This window comes from Neolamprologus multifasciatus, chromosome 22 (assembly GCF_963576455.1).
Source record: "Neolamprologus multifasciatus chromosome 22, fNeoMul1.2, whole genome shotgun sequence".
Taxonomy (NCBI): Eukaryota; Metazoa; Chordata; class Actinopteri; order Cichliformes; family Cichlidae; genus Neolamprologus; species Neolamprologus multifasciatus.
Window position 1 is genome coordinate 3,374,306 of NC_140459.1, and position 17,503 is coordinate 3,391,808.

At 39.1% G+C, this 17,503-nt stretch overlaps 3 gene segments (V, D, J or C); 1 reads left to right on the forward strand and 2 right to left on the reverse strand.

The window, feature by feature from the left end:
* Positions 1-2,735: 2,735 nt before the first annotated feature.
* On the reverse strand, positions 2,736-4,500 carry LOC146492608 (Ig kappa-b4 chain C region-like). The segment is given in 2 exon segments: positions 2,736-3,167; positions 4,432-4,500. A coding segment is annotated over 1 exon segment (255 nt).
* An 8,006-nt stretch (positions 4,501-12,506) lies between these two features.
* LOC146492609 (immunoglobulin kappa variable 2-29-like) lies at positions 12,507-13,991 on the forward strand. The segment is given in 2 exon segments: positions 12,507-12,799; positions 12,988-13,991. Coding segments are annotated over 2 exon segments (360 nt in total).
* A 254-nt stretch (positions 13,992-14,245) lies between these two features.
* LOC146492610 (Ig kappa-b4 chain C region-like) lies at positions 14,246-15,598 on the reverse strand. The segment is given in 2 exon segments: positions 14,246-14,729; positions 15,448-15,598. Coding segments are annotated over 2 exon segments (465 nt in total).
* Positions 15,599-17,503: the final 1,905 nt, after the last annotated feature.

Consider the following 17,503-nt stretch of genomic DNA (forward strand, 5'->3'; position numbering starts at 1 on the left):
TCTGAAGTTACAGCGGTTTTATTAGAGACAAGACTGAGCATTTTGCATTTTGCATAATTTTAAAAAGTTTAAATTTGTTCGGTATTGAACGGCAGAAATTAGGTTTTATTTTCGGAAGTATATAAAACGAGCGCTGTAAACAACGGTAGACTTGTGCGTAACAAGCAAGCGAATAATGCAGAAAACAGTACAGAGAGAGAGAGGGAGAGAGGGAGAGAGAGCGCGCAAGAGAGCAAGCATGCGAGAGAGTGCTGTGCATCGTGGTCGAAGCAAAACAATAAAAGTCAGAGTGAATTCATGACGTTGTTTATGTGAAGCCTAGTTTGGATCTTCTTTTGCTGCTGGTTCGGTCAATATTGTTTGGAGAGACATCAAACTAACAGCTTTAGAATCAGCGCATAAAGGGCGTGAACACAAAGCGCGGACCGCCGACAGATCAGAATCAGCGCGCTGTCGGCTTTCAGCCCCGGCTGTGAGAAAGGCAACATCTCACTGATTCTGATCCACGGTTGGGCTGTGTGTTTAAGTCTTTGTGCAGAATCCATGTTCCTGCTCTCATTTACTGTCTTAGCTGTTTGGTGGTTGTTGAAATTTTGTGAGATTTCACCAGAGATTCTAGCATTTCGGGCAAAATAAATTTATATTAAAAAATCGATTCAGGATATTAATGAATCGATTTTACGTTATCCAAGCCAGAATCGATTTTAATCGATAAATCGATTATAAAAACCCACCCCTACTCGTTACCCTCTGTGTATATTAGTATGTGTTCTAATAATAGCACTGACACATGTTCACATTCCTCAAATTGAGTTATTAATATTTAAACAGGTTCTAGTCAAAGGTCAGCTGCCAATCTCAGAGTTAACCAACTCTGACTTTAAACTTCGGAGTTAAAACTGCTTTGTTCCTGAAAGCAGTTGAACAAATTGAGTTGAGATGGAATCTTGAGCTCTCAGTTTGAGACCAGATGAAGGTAAATTTATTGAACCATTTATCTCGACTTAAGAACATACCTGTGTACTGAACAGCCCTCGTCAGTGGATCCCAACACCAGTATTTGACCGTAACAGGTGAGCCTCAACTTTAATTTGTAAAGAGACAAGACACCATGAGAACTGACATTACAATACTTTTATTTTACAAAAGTCAGCGTTTTTCAGTTTTAAAGTCTGTTAGGCAGCTATTGTACATTTAAAACAAAAAATAATAAAACAACAACAACACAAACACAACGCAGCAACAAGAAACTATGCAGTATATTATAACTGAATACATGAATGCACAACAACCTTTCAAAAGAACATTTCTAGATGATTTGTTATTTTCCTTCCAATACTTGAAACATTTTCTGAACATCACTTTTTGGTGCATGGCTTGTTGCATGCATACCCCACCTGTCTTAACGGGACTATAAATACAACTATATACAGTCACATTTGTAAAAACAAAAACCTTTCATACTAAACACTTTTAAAATGTACAATTTTGAAGAAGCCCAGGTTCAATCCCATTTAAGAACACTTAGAATAACACAACTTCATCCCAAAAGGCCACAGGTTTTAACCACAGCTTTCCAGAATCAGTTCATGTAAATGCAGCTACAGCTTTCCAAATCCCAGGGATCCTTTTAATGCAGCGTTCATAAGATCTTTAAATTGATCCTCGTATGCAACACGTCTCGGAAGATACAGGGATAAGCTGCACATCGATGCGTATGGGATGCACCGCATCCCCGACTCCTGATCATAAAAGTCTATGTTGCAGGACCCCAGTGGGGGAAGTAAGTCAGCCCCAGTTATAAAGACCAGCAGCTCTTCAGACGTGTGGTCCACCTCTTGCTCTGTTAAAATACATACAACTAGTAAATAAACCGTAATGTGTAGGTTCATGAATAAAAGATTTATAATCAGTTACACTGTTATGTAGAGCGGTTGCATTAATGACAATTTAGTTAGAGTCAAGAACAAGTTGTTAGACAAAACCAATATTGCGAAGCATCGTATAATGAAAAAGCAAAGCAATCCTGCCCTCCTAAGACACAGGACATTAATTTGTGTCCTCCGAGTCGGAGACCTGTATGTCAAGAACCCTTGACAGGTATTCATATACCTAAATGCCAAGAGAAAGAAAATATGTGTGTCGTCGTTAGGACAGGGATTTATGTTGGTGTGAGAGGCTGTAGCCTACAAGTTCATATTGTTAAATGACAGTTATGACATGTTGTGTTTCAGGTGATTTTACAGAAAAAAACACCAAAATAACGTACTGAATACTTTTAACAAAAAAACTCTGTATGTTAAATGACTTCTTAAAATACCTACCCCAACACTGATCAGGAGAATAGACTGATTCTTATACAGCGCTTTTCTACTCCACCTGTGCAGTCAGTGTTTTATACAACAAACTGCAACATGCTGAAACATTTCATTACACAGCATGCAATGAATTTGCATATATGTAATGTCTTTAATATCCTGCTTAGTAATGGCAGTGTCTCTCAATTCCCCTTCACACTTACTCTTTAACATAAACTTTGATTAACTTCATGTATTGAAAGTGGCTTAATTCTACTGACTCATATTGACTACAGATAGCACACTGGTTTCCAATAAGAACCCTGGAAATCATTATTTAGAGTTTAATATTGACATCACCACAAAAGTAAGACAAACACTCGATTCTTATTTAATGTAGTTTTTTTTTTATTCTTTAATACTTTAAACAAACTTTAAACTTTAAACAAAGCAATGAAAAATGAGAGAAGAAATGTGATTTTTTTTTAAAGCTACAGAGTGCAGACTGAAAATAAGACCAGCATGAAAGTCACAGTTAGTCAGGTCAGGACTGGGAACACTGGTCTCTCCTGAGTGGCTCTGAGACCAGAGTGTGGGAGCCCTGGGTGGCCTCACAGGTCACAGAGCCCACCTTCATCCAGTGGTCTGCAGGGAGCCTCAGGGTGCTGCTCCAGCTGTAGAGGCCGTCGTTCTCCTGCACCACGGGGCTCCTGCTCTCCTCCCAGCTGATGCTGCCACTGCCATCCACCTTCCAGGACAGACTCCAGTCTGAGGGGAAGCCCTTGTTGGCCAGACACATGAGCGTGGCCTTCCCCTGTTTCAGCTCCTCACTGGAGGGGGGCAGAACCGTCAGGGTGGGGCGGGTATCACCTAGGAGACACCAATCAGCTTAGAGGACAGGAACCACAATTTGATTTTCTCCGTTAAGAAGTTTCTGTCAGGTGTTTTTTCTGCTCCACCAGTCATTAACTCACACATTGTTTCACTTCCCATTAAGAAACCTCTCATGCATATCAGCACAGAGAGAATCATCACACAGTTTGAGCTGAAATATGTTCAAACTACACTGGAAATAAAAGAAGCAGATGTGGAAACATTTACAAAACAAGTTTAGCCTCAAAATCATCAGTTCTGTGTAACGTGTTAGAGATAAGAAACCAAACTGCACTGCTTGCTTCATGTGGAATTTTTTTTTACTGCTTATATGATTTTAAATGACATTTGAAATTATATCTGATACAATAGAAACACCAGACATGTTGCACATTGTCAAATGCTCATCCTTAACTTTTGTAAATAGAATAAGCAGAAGTGGCAACAATTGTAACAGACGTTAAGCTACAAAATCCTCAGTTCTGTAAAATACACTAGTTGTCTACTTACCTCATGTGGGCTTCAATCATTTATTGTAGTGGTTCTATGATTTTATGATGATACGTAAAATCTACATTTTTTCTGACACAGTAAAAACACCAGTGATCTTTATCTTCACTCTGTCCAGTTTTCCTTAAGGACAGTAACATTTAATTTATCCTAACAAAAAATGTAATTTACAAATAGAAAAAAAATCACAGGATGATTCTATTTCATTTTATTTACACATCACATTGTCTTTATGTCAGAAATGTCGACATCAAATCTGAGCAAAGCTGATTAAGTTACCCTCTATGTATAATGGTGATATAATATAACCTCTACAGGAATGTTATGAAGCTAACATTCACACTTAGACAATGTTTCTTTAAAAACAGTATAAACTTACTTCCAACATCCAGTCTGGTTCCTCCACCAAAAGTCCACCACAGTGATACAAACTCATTGAGCCGCCGTACAAAAACCTCTGACTGTAGAGAGACACGGCTCTCTGACTCTAACAGACTGGATTAAAACTAAAAGCTCTCAAGACTTAACCAGATGTATGTAAATGTAAAATATCCTCAAGTCCACTCTGATGTTTTATATCATTTGTTAATATTCATTTTAACATTTATTCTGAAGCTAACTTTGTTTCTTCATGAAAATGTATCTAAAAACTATTTTTCTGAGGTTTTTTTTTTGTCACACTGAACAGAAAAGTTAAGATAACCACAAGAAAGAAATCTGATAAAATAAAAGAGGTTTAAGTTTGACTTACTTCCAACTTGCAGTCTGGTTCCTCCACCGAACGTGTACCACAGTGATACAAACTCATTGAGGCGCCGTACAAAAACCTCTAACTGTAGAGAGACACGGCTCTCTGACTCTGAAACAAACTCAACAATATGAATTCTTTAAATCATAATTTTACAACTTATTAATATTATAATTTTTACATAAGAATCAACGAAACACAATAAAACTATATTCCAATAATCCAATTTGGTCATTTACATTTTACAACTGTTCAGATACATCACTTTAATGCTTCCACCTTATTTCTCATAACTCTAAACATTAAATTTAATTTTCAAGCTACAATCACAAAACTTAAAAGTCATCAGGTAAAACCTCACAAATGCATCAAAACAGTTTTATGTTCTCTCACAAACACTTAGTGTCTTCAGATCGCGCACAGAACCAGTTAAAATGATAATACTGCTGAGCATTACACACTACGTCACAAAACAGAGCATGAAACTCAAGTCTTTCCAGTCTCACAGTTTGTCCTGTTATTCTACAAAACATATAAAATGTCAACCTAAAACAGATGAATGATTCTGAGCAGGGCCGTGCAGAGATGCTGGAAGGGACGGGTCAAAGTTAAAAAGGTGCACGTAGAACCAGGCTGAATAACAACAACACTGTTGCTGTTGACGGGTTGCTGCTGCTCCTGCTGCAGATAGTGATGGAGGTCTGTGTTGCTTTGAGACTGTAGACAGTAAAAAGTCCACAGCAGAGATAGTAGCTGATTAAAGAAGTGTTATGAGATGATAATAAAATGCAAAGATTGGTGACAGCGCTCGGAAGCATTAAACAACAAAACTGTGGGAAATGAACTCGGCTCTGCCTGTGAGTCACTCTTCCATCTCCTCATCTCATCTGTCACTCTCCACTTGCTGTACATCTCAGAACAGGGCACACTCTGGTATTTCATTAATCTATTATTTAATTATCCATACTTAAAAGCTCATGCACCTAATCCAAAATAAAGTAATGATAGAAAAATGTTATAGAACCAAAGCATTGTGTTTATTATGGTAGAGCAGGTCATCCACTGATCGAAAAGTTGGTGGTTCGATTCCTGGCTTCCCCTAGTCTACATGCCAAATATCCTTGGGCAAGATACTAACCCCAAATTGCTCTCCGATGCATCCATCGGAGTATGAATGTGTGTGAATGTTAGCTATGTGTAGCCCTGGCTATATAAGTAGCTCATTATTTAAATTTGTTCATTAATATTGATAGTTAATTGCAAATGTTTAATGTGTTCAAGAATGTATACAAATGCCTGCAAAGTATGTGATGTGTGTCAGTTAAATGCACAACCTTTTTATTTGTATTTTGAGGTTTATGTCATTATTTTTGATATGGTATTGATATGTACTACAGCTCCAGTGAACCCTGAAGTAGTCTCAGGTAGATGGGTGGGAGTAAGTGGGGAGCCGTGTGCACTCTGCAGGAAGCGAGAGAGACGAGAGCTGAACAGTGTCGAGTGAACGCAGAGTTCATAGAAGGCGACAGACATATTTTCGGGTTGACGGATAGTTAACTGAGTCGAGAACTGTTGTACCCTACTGTGAGGTAAATGTGAATTTTGTCTGACACTTGTACCCAATTGTATTGTGTAAAACGGGCTAACTGCTAATCGCGATTAGCCGCTAGCAAAACTGCTAACATAGCCGCTAGCGTAGCCTAGCATATTCGCTAAGCTCTTGTTCTGCTCTGTTTTATTTTTAAAGCTAATGCTAAGATTGAATGTTATCGCATGTGAACTGGCATTTAGCGGGGTTGTGTGATTCAGTAGGAGGAGACGGACGTCTTGCTGGCGTGTCAGAGAGGTCCCTTCTGCTGGTGTGCTGAAGTTATGTGTTCACGTGGGAGCACGTGGAAAGGACGACTGTGAGTGCTGCTGCTGCGGCCTGCTGGTAGCCGTGACCCAGTTTCCCCGCTATCCCCTTGAACTGCCTGGAGGTGTGAGTACTGTTGTTTGCATGTGCTTTTTATTTTTACTGCTTGGCAACAAGTGAAGCGACCATATTGTTTTAGGTCACAACGCACCCGAGCCACGACTCAGGCCTGCAACGAGGGGTTTGCTAGCAGAAAGACTGTAGCACTTGAGGTGTGTGTGTGTTTGGTGAGAGTGCGTGTGGGCCCACAATATTATTTGATTATTTTGTTTCTGTTGAGGTAGATACCTTACCATTGTTTAACAGACTTTATTGATTTTACTTATTTTCTTTTGTGTTGTTAATTAAGCATTCACTAAAGTGGAGTTAACTTTATAATTGACCTGCTTGTGTGTGGTTTGTTTCCATATAGTGTAGTTTTGTTGCATATTTTATACCATAAGCATTAAAAAGGGGGTATCAATAGGAAAGTAACAACAGGAACCCAGGGCCCCTCTCAATAGAACGTGGGACGGGTTTTACATATGAAACACTTAGAAAAATGTGCTTGTGCGAATGGGTGAATGCACAAGTTGTGTAAAGCGCTTTGAGTGCTCACATGAGTAGAAAAGCGCTATATAAGAACCAGTCCATTTACCATTTTACCATTATTGTTTTTATACTTGAGCACTTCTGCTATACAACAACTGGTACAGGCGGTATTGTTAATATAAAGACTTTGGACTTCACGTTTCCAAATTTTTGTTTAAGCTATTTTGTTATTTACATAATAATGTAAATAACCTAATAATTATCCTTATTGCTGTTTTAGAGGAGCGGTGCTTCAAAGGATGGTTGCAGATTTCTGTCAGAATCTGCAGATTATACAGTACAAATAGAATCTTCACGTTTCTCCAACGTTGTCTTCCCAACAGTTTCGCTGACATCTACACTGGATGGCCAGGAAGTGTTCGCGATGTCTTCTCCGGCGCTGATAATTGGCGTCTGTCTTGTGTCAGTGACGTAAAAGACGGATTTAATGCAACTTGACCGTTCAAACAGCAGTCGCTATCTAAAACATCAGATATGTATTGGATTCAAAACCACATATGAAAGTGACCCAGATCGGATTTGAAAATATCGGATTTGTGCCGTTCACACTGTCACACCATGATGGGATATGGGTCGCATAGGGTCAAAGAAGTCGGATTTGATGCGCTTTCGCCTGCAGTGTGAACGCAGCCTTAGTTCTGTCCTTGCCATCCTCACTTTTTTTGTGTGTTTTCACCTGTTGGAATAAAAGCTCACTCGCATCACAGCCTGTGCCTGAATCTTGGGTCCTTCATTCATAACACCATGCAGCTTGCCTCAGAAACTGTGACAATAAGAATAAAATGAGACTAAAAAGTAAGTAATAGTAAAAGTAATAAATATGAAATAATGTATTTGTGATGATTCAATTTTTTTGACTATCCACTCTGTGCATAAGAAATGTTTAAACTGTAGAGATACAATCATTTTGCTGCTGTAAGATTAGCATTTTGTCATGTTTGAAATATTAATCTAATATAATGTGTTTCTGGCACTTCCCCTCCCCCTGCAACTTTGTGTCTTTGTCTCATTTTCTCTGTTTGTACAACTTTATAGTGACAAAAAAAGGCTTTCTATTCTATTCTAACTTACCTGTTTCTGTCAGTCAGATGATTTCCATAGAGAGGCACTTTGCATCAGCAGCACCATGCTCCAGTGCTCTGGGAGAGTTTATAGTCCTGAGAGTTGAACACTGGATGACTGACAGCTGTCCTTCATCACAACAGAAGCCACAGAAATCCTCCTCATCAAAAACATGACTTTGATCTGCGTCCTCATCTGGACTCTCCTCTGCTGCTGCTTCACAGGTAAAGTCCAGAGAATCAAACTCCTCGCCTCTATCAACATCTGTCCCTCTGAAATGAAGCCCACAAAACCATGAAGCTGCTTTATGTTTTTGTCTCTGTGTCCTCAGAGTCCAGAGGACAGATCACAGTGACTCAGCCTGGAGCAGTGAGCTCTGCTGTGGGAGCAACTGTGAGCATCAAGTGTACGACCAGTCAGGATGTTCATGGCAACAACTATTTAGCCTGGTACCAACAGAAAGATGGAGGAGTTTCTAAACTGCTCATTTATCGTGCTAGCTATCGACAATCAGGGATTCCAGCTCGTTTTACAGGCAGTGGATCAAACTCTGACTTCACTCTGACCATCAGTGGAGTCCAGGCTGAAGATGCAGCAGTTTATTACTGTCAGAGTCTTCACTATCCTAACAGTCAGTGGGTGTTCACACAGTGAAAAACAGTCGTACAAAAACCTCCCTCAGTCAGACTGAACAGAAACTGAAGTGACTGCTGCAGCTGGAAGATACTGCAGAGACTGATACAGTTCACTGAGGACACACACACACACATGTTCTTTAAAGCAACCATGAAATGATTTCAATATTTTAAACTCTGTTAAAATTTCCATGAATGAATGAATCTCCACAAAATTAAAGACAGTCTTTCTAATGGAAATTCCAAAGACAACGAGACAGAACATGAGTGACCTACTACTAGTAACCCTACTATACCAACATGAACACGCAGTATATAAAAGAAATCTGGGGAAGCTCCTAAACTGCTGATTCATGATGTTACCTCCCGTCAGTCTGGAGCTGACTTCACTCTGACCATCAGTGGAGTTCAGGCTGAAGATAGAGGAGTTTATCACTGTGAGCAGCATCACAACTACCCACTCACACAGTGAAACAACACTGTACAAAAACCTCCCTCAGCTGGAGAGGAACCGAGAAGAAGAAAATCTGAATGAGCAGCTGCTCAGAGACATAAACTATTTCATCATTTAATAATTAGAGATGGCACGATAACACTTTTCTATGTCCGATACCGATATCAGAAATCTGGATATCTACCGATACCGATATGAATCCGATATAGTGTTTTTTAATCAATAAAACGTTTTTTTAATATCTTGCTGCATTTTGTATAAGTTCATACTCAAGTTTAAATAAATAACAACACTAAAGCTATTCTGTTATACCTGTATGTAAAAAATACACTGCGCCCAAAATATTTCATAGTTCAGCAATACTAATCTAATAAACTTAAACCTGCTCCATCCTTCCTATTCTGGTATTTTAAAGAGTACTTAGCAGAAATATTAAGCAACCTAACTAATAGGGTTGCAAATTCCCAGCAAAAAAAATAGGGAACCACCCTCCATCTCATGATGCTTAATCGATGTAATCAACTTTAATTTGATGCACGGTGAAGAAAAAATGCACAGAAATAAATTATTTTTCAAGAATAATTAAACAGATTCAACATCTTTCTTCAACAGAATTGCAGACTGCACAGATGGTACCTTCCCAAAGGAAAAAGTAGTATAGCTTACTAGGGTATATTAGACTTAACAGTTACTATATACAGTAATGGACTTCTATATATTTTACATCAGATTAAAACTTTGGGTGTAAGAGTCAGATAATTATTTATTAAAAGCTAGACATTTTAAATGAGAATAAGAAAGAAAAGTATGTCTTTGTGCCCCCTTTTCCCTGTTCATGCCCTATCGGCCCCCCTGGCTAAACTTTGCTAGATCAGCCCCTGCACAGTTACCAGCCGTCAGCTACGTAGAAAAAGATCCTGGTGTAGAAAGTAATATTAAATAAATTCTAACAACAGCTTATCAAGCTTAATAGTGCAGCTGTTGTTCAGCCGCTGGTTTCCTCTTTCTGGTGCAAAGTGGGCCAAAAACAAACAAGAGAGAAGGACTCACGACAGAAAAGCCGATCAGCTGATCATTGATCAGTTTCACTTTGAAGTAGGAGCAGGAGAGGGAGAGAGAGAGAGAGAGGCAGTTGCTCCATATATCGGTTGTTAAGCTTAACGCTGGAATGCTTTACAAACATTCAGATATGAACTTACTAGCTTTACTTCTCTCTGGGAAAACTTCCTTGGAGATGAAATGCTGGTTTGGTAGCACACAGCCGCTCTATCACGTGACGCACACTGCGGCAATGAGCCGGGTTACGCCGTGTAGCAAGTTTTGTGAGGTGCTTTTTTGATATTTAATGGATCGGATTACATTTTTTATTTCTCTCCGATATCCGATCCAGGAATTTGGGTCAGTATCGGACCGATACCGATACGTAATATCGGATCAGTCCATCTCTATTAATAATAGCTTCAATTAAACAATTTGCAGTTATTTGATTTTAAATATTTTTATGTTCAATTTTATCACATCAAATCAGAACAACAGTTACTTTAAGATTTTTATATTTTAGGTAAAGACACTACAATAATGTTCAGTGAATTATGGTATAAACCATTAAAAAAAATGATGACTACTATATCTCTGGTTTATAGAAAATAACACCAAATATTAAGCTTCAGATAAAATGAGACCAATGCAGACTGTTTTGCGAGAGTTTTGAGTTTTACATTATTGATGAACTTTGATTTTGCCATTATTTATCATTTCTAGTCTTCTGGTTTCGGTCTCTGTGTTAGTTGCTGTGCCTCATCTGTCAGCTGTGTCAAGTCTGTGTCTCTGTGTTATGTTTCCTGTTTTACTTTGAAAGTCTGTGTCTCATGTTAATGTGTCTGGTTTTTCTGTCTGGTTAGCCCTGATTTGTCCCAGCTGTGTTTCCCTCCTGTCTCCCATTTCCTGATTGCTCCCTCTGTGTATTTAAGGCTCTGTGTTTACTTTGGTCTGAGTTGTGTTCTCTCCGTCTGCCTACATTCAAGTTCAGCATTAAAGCTGTTTTGAGTTCATGTTTTTGCCTCTGTGTGTCTGCACATTGGGTCCACCAATCCTGCCTGCACACAGCTCATGACATACTTAAGTGGAGATGACATATAAGATGTCATGTCATCTGTGTGTGAGTGTGTGTGTAATAAAAAACAGGTGAAATAACTGTATCAAGACTAGAAAATATGAAGAGGAAATATATACCATCAACTTGGCTCCTATTTCTTTAAAAGTATATTAAATGTGGAAATAACAATATAGTCAATCTTTTCAAATTATATAACTCTTGTTTTTTTTTATTTTGGTTGGGCTTATTAAATGTTTCTATTTTAAGGTGTATTTGTTAAACTCGAGTACTCGAGTAGTTTTTAGGGCGATCGCGGCTCAAGAGTTGGGAGTTCGCCTTGTAATCGGAAGATTGCTGGTTCGAGCCCCGGCTTGGACAGTCTCGGTCGTTGTGTCCTTGGGCAAGACACTTCACCCGTTGCCTTCTGGTGGCGCCAGTGTCCGGCAGCCTCACCTCTGTCAGTGCGCCCCAGGGTGGCTACAATGTAGCTGCCATCACCAGTGTGTGAATGTGTGGATGACTGGATATGTAAAGCGCTTTGTGGTCCTTAGGGACTAGTAAAGCGCTATATAAATACAGGCCATTTACCATTTTTTCTGCTCCACCAGTCATTAACTCACACATTGTTTCACTTCCCTTTAAGAAACCTCTCATGCATATCAGCACAGAGAGAATCATCACACAGTTTGACCTGAAATATGTTCAAACTACACTGGAAATAAAAGAAGCAGATGTGGAAACATTTACAGTAGCTTTAAAATGACTACAAGTCTGAGTTATGGATGATATATACATACATACATACATACATATATATAAAGAAAAAACTAAACACCCAGCACACCCCCGCAGGCGGTTTATCCTTCAAGCTCGGGTCCTCTACCAGAGGCCTGGGAGCTTGAGGGTCCTGCGCAGTATCTTAGCTGTTCCCAGGACTGCGCTCTTCTGGACAGAGATCTCCGATGTTGTTCCCGGGATCTGCTGGAGCCACTCGCCTAGCTTGGGAGTCACCGCACCTAGTGCTCCGATTACCACGGGGACCACCGTTACCTTCACCCTCCACATCTTCTCGAGCTCTTCTCTGAGCCCTTGGTATGTCTTGGTATAAATCTCAAACACAAGCAAACTGCCTTTTTGTTGCAGAAATTTTAACCAGCAAAAACAGGATGTTCAAGGCAAAATGTTCAGAAATCTGAGTCTGTCTCAAAAGATTGCCCCTGACTCCATGAACTCTTCCAGTCCATCTTACAGCTTTTGATTTAATATTGTTGAATCTCTGTCTTTGTTCAAACTTAAGGCCCGTCTTAAATCCATGCATGTCTATATTTATTTGTATTAGAATTTATATTTGAATTATTTCACATTTTCCATTTGATTTTTTTTTATTCTAATTTATCTCTCCACTAGATGTCATGAATGATTTAATTATTCAGCAGAGGACAGCTGCAGCTGACTGACTCTGTGTGTTTGCATATGTGTCCTGCCTCTGTGCTCACAGCTGTTAAGAGGCCAGTGTTGATCAGTGGCTGTCCAGGCCTTTCAGAGCCACTCACACACCAGCAGCACAATGATGATGTCACTGACTCTACTGCTGGCCACCCTGGGGCTCCTTGTTCAGGGTGAGACTCTCTGTCTTTGCTTCAGCATGCAGCCAGGTTCACCACAATGATGTTCTACTATGATGGAGAAACTCTGAAACCAGCAGCACTGACCTTCTTCCATCTGTTCTCCATGTTAGAGAAATGATCCTCGAATGTTTGGATGTTGATCATCTTTCTCTGAACGTCTCCTATTTTCATGTTTTCAGGTTCATCAGCAGAAATCATCCTGACTCAGACTCCTAAAGCTCAGTCTGTTGTTCCAGGACAGACTGTCTCTGTCAGATGTAAAGCCAGTTCAAGTGTTAGTTTTGATTTGCAGTGGTATCTTCAGAAATCTGGAGAATCTCCTAAACCCCTCATTTACAACGCAGACAGTCGGTACTCTGGAGTTTCTGAGCGTTTCAGTGGGAGTCAGTCTGGAACTGACTTCACTTTGACCATCAGCAGAGTTCAGGCTGAAGATGCAGGAGTTTATTACTGTCAGCAGGACAACAGCTTCCCGTTCACACAGTGAAAAACAGTCGTACAAAAACCTCCCTCAGTCAGACTGAACAGAAACTGAAGTGACTGCTGCAGCTGGAAGATACTGCAGAGACTGATACAGTTCACTGAGGACACACACACACACACACACACACCTCACAGTCTTTCTAAAATAATTTCACAATCATTTCTTAGGCCTTGATAAAACTCTAACTTTCATAACTAATGTTTATGTGGGTTTGACTCAAAACATCAGACTTGTGTCCATCCTGTCGAGCTAGCACAGAAGAACATGTGAAACACAAAACAGTTGATACTGTGAGTCAGATCTGTGATGAAGAAACTCTCCTGTAAATATTCAAACTGGGAAGTAGTTATTAAATGAGAATATTTTAGTAAACTGCAGTACTGATATATGTATGTATGTAGATTGCTCAGCTACATTCTTGGTCACAGAAATATTTCACATGATTTGATCTGAAGATTTAAAGTTTACTTCATCAAGTCTTTAACTTCATCTTTGTGACATAAATTATTCTGACATTTACACTTTTTAACCTGCACTGATGTTCTGAAAGAGACATTTTTTAGTGTCTCCTATGTTGATAAAGAAAGTTTAGTTTTTCTTTGGGTTATTTTATCAATTCTGACTTTGAAGAAAACCAGGACGGGTCTCATCATGGGTCACATGCAGGTTACAATAATCTGTCACCATGTTTTGCTGCCTCTGCTACACCCAACAGCAAATTTCAGCACAAAATCCAACATGATGGAAAATTATGCATCTACAAACAACTTGGAAACTATTTATAGCAGAAAGCAGCTGGTGGTGATTATGTTATTGTTTTTTGTTTAAGGTTACATCCTCATGTGTAGTGATACAGTAAAAATGAGATTTTCAGTGTATGGAAGCATCACTGCTGAACCTGAAGGATGATTATCAGACAGAAGAGCAGCTGAATGGAAACACATGAAAACCACTATTTGAAGACCTCAGTTTTTATTTGAAGTATTAAAACCATCAACAGTGCCACAAGCATGAAAACATGAAAACTATCAAAGCAATACAGACACAGAGGGAGCAGACTGAGAGAAGCTGCAGACTAAAGCCAGTATCAGAGTCCCAGTGAGTCAGCTCAGGACTGGGAACACTGGTCTGTCATCAGAGTCTCTGAGAGTGGAGTGTGGGAGCCCTGGGTGGCCTCACAGGTCACAGAGCCCACCTTCTCCCACTGGTCTGCAGGGAGCCTCAGGGTGCTGCTCCAGCTGTAGTGGCCGTCATTCTGCAGCACCACGGGGCTCCTGCTCTCCTCCCAGCTGATGCTGCCACTGCCATCCACCTTCCAGGACAGCCTCCAGTCTGAGGGGAAGCCCTTGTTGGCCACACACATGACTGTAGCCTTCCCCTGCTGCAGCTCCTCACTAGAGGGCGCCAGCACGGTCAGGGAGGGGGGGACTCGACCCACTGCAGAGAGAGAGAGAGAGAGAGAGATGTTAGAGAAACTGGGAGTTGAAACTGATCTCCAGCTGTTTCACTTCTCTATCTGAGATTGGTAACCATAGAAACAGACAGGCTTCACTGCTGAACCATGGCAACAGACGAGTTTCAGTACCAAAGATAAAAATATTAAAGTGTTTCTTTGACTTCTGATGTTCTCATGTGCGTTATGTTTGTATTATTTATTAGTTTTATAATTAGAAAACAAACAGAAATGAACATGTCAGATTTTTGTCATAAACAATTGTATGTAAAACAGAAAAAAGCATAGACCTTTTTTTGGTCTATTTGGGAACAATAAAGATAACTGTACCTACACATTAAAATCCGTAAAATCAGCAAACCTCAGACAGCAAACTGTTAATGTGTCGTTAATAATGTTAAATCTTTAAGAACTATTAATTTTAGATGGATGTCACATTATTTGCAGCAAAAGGCTGAAGACAAAACGTTCATGAAATGTAAAATATAAAAACTTCTTCTACTTTCATACAAGAAAAAAAACCTTTTAAAAGTTTAATTTCCAGTAAAAATAAATGCACAAGACGATTTTAGTCTGAATTCAAAATTTACTCTGATATTAGATTTTATATTTATGAGAAACATGAAGTATTTATGTAGAAGGAAATGAAATGAACCTTAATGATACAAGTTTGAGCTTCATAAATGAGTCAAATGTACTTACAGTTAACATCCAGTCTGGTTCCTCCACCGAACGTGAACCACAGTGATACAAACTCATTGAGGCGCCGTACAAAAACCTCTGACTGTAGAGAGACACGGCTCTCTGACTCTGAAACAAACAAACTCAAAAAAATCATTCACTGTTTGCATAATGTTATAAAAATAAAAACTGAAAAAAGAAACAGTGCAACATGTTTTTATAAGTTGCATTTTTAAAATTAGATTCACAGTTCAGATAATTTTATTAATTCCAAAATTTGTTTGCAGCTTTCCCACACTACCTGCTCACATGGTCAAACTCACACAGCCGACAGTCTTTAAACAATAATCACAAGCACTGTTGCACGTCAAGGCAGAGATAAACAAGTAATGAGGTCAAGGAAAAAGTCAATAAATACATCAAAATGAACACAAATGTTCAAAATAAATAAACAGATTATGAAGGGTAAATGTCTCAAAATGAACAATCACAGAAACGTTCATCTAAACGACTCCTGTCAGCGTTCAGGAATCTAACAGCTGAGGGAATGTGTCAGGGCTCTGTGTGCGGGCAGGTGGAGATGTGGATCCAAGTGCCGGACTCTGAGACGGAAATATAACTGAAAACCTCAGCTTTATTGCTGCCACCAACAAAACAGAAAGCAAACATGAAACCACTAACTGGACCACACAGGCAGGATCTGAGGGTACAACGCGACACCGAGCACAGGAAAACACAGGGCTTATATACACAGGGTAATAATGAGGGAATGGACAATAGGAGGGAGACACAGCTGGGAGAAATTAGGCTAACAAGACAGGAGAAAGGTAAAACTGAACACATTGACATGAGACATGAACTTTCAGAATAAAACAGGAAACTAACAGACACAGAGAAGCATGGACAGACAGAGGGAACACAGGCAGGCATGAAACAAACACTAACACATAGCAAACCTAAACAAAAGACAAGGCAGAAGAAACAAGAATATAAAGAAACACAAAACACTGAGTCCTCAGACTCAGGACTAGTGATGGGATTTCCGACTCTTTTTAGAGATCCGGCTCTTTCGGCTCGGATCACTAAAAAGAGCCGGCTCTTTCGGCTCCGAACCGGCTCTTCAGGTTGTTTTGTTGCTTTAATTATTTAATCATTAACAATAATATAAAATTATGCAGAAAAGGAATTACTAATGTAAAAAAAGTGGTTTTATTTATATATGTTTATATATGGCCCCTAGAGACAAAGCACGTACAAACTCTAAAGCATATACAAACTCCAAAAAGCACGTACAAACTCCAAAACACATTTCTAGCGTTTACTGAACTTCCAAAACAGAGCTACCCAGATCACTTAAATTACACAATTGAAAACATGTGTGTATTGTTTGTGTATTTATAGACAAGCACTCATATTTATTCAAATAATTAAAAAAAAAAAATTAATTTACCTGTTATTACCACACACCAAATCCGGTTGTTGATACTTCCTGGCTTGTGTAACCACTAGGTAACAAAAGCTCAACACTGCGCCCTAGCATCCTGGACCACTTCTGTTGTCTTTTGTACGTGATTCTGAGTTTGTACGTGCTTCTGAGTTTTTACGTGTTTTGGAGTTTGTAAGTGCTTCTGAGTTTGTAAGTGCGTCTGAGTTTTTACGCGTTTTGGAGTTTGTACGTGCTTCTGAGTTTTTACGTGTTTTGGAGTTTGTAAGTGCGTCTGAGTTTTTACGCGTTTTGGAGTTTTTACGCGTTTTGGAGTTTTTACGCGTTTTGGAGTTTTTACGTGCTTTGTCTCTAAGGGCCACCATAAGTATACTTTATTTATTCACTCCACATAAAATGTAATAAATAAATCATATAATACAAAAAACAACTATTTACATTTTAAACTTTTAAGTATTTAAATTTTCAGCTTTTTCCTTCTAAACAAATTTAACGTGAAACAATACAAAACACTGCAAACCACAACACAATTAAATATAAATTAAAATATTAAAACAAAAAGAAGATTCGCATTCTCTGTCATATGGGCCTGCGTGATTTCTGAATCCTTTATCATCTGCAACTGAAAATAGT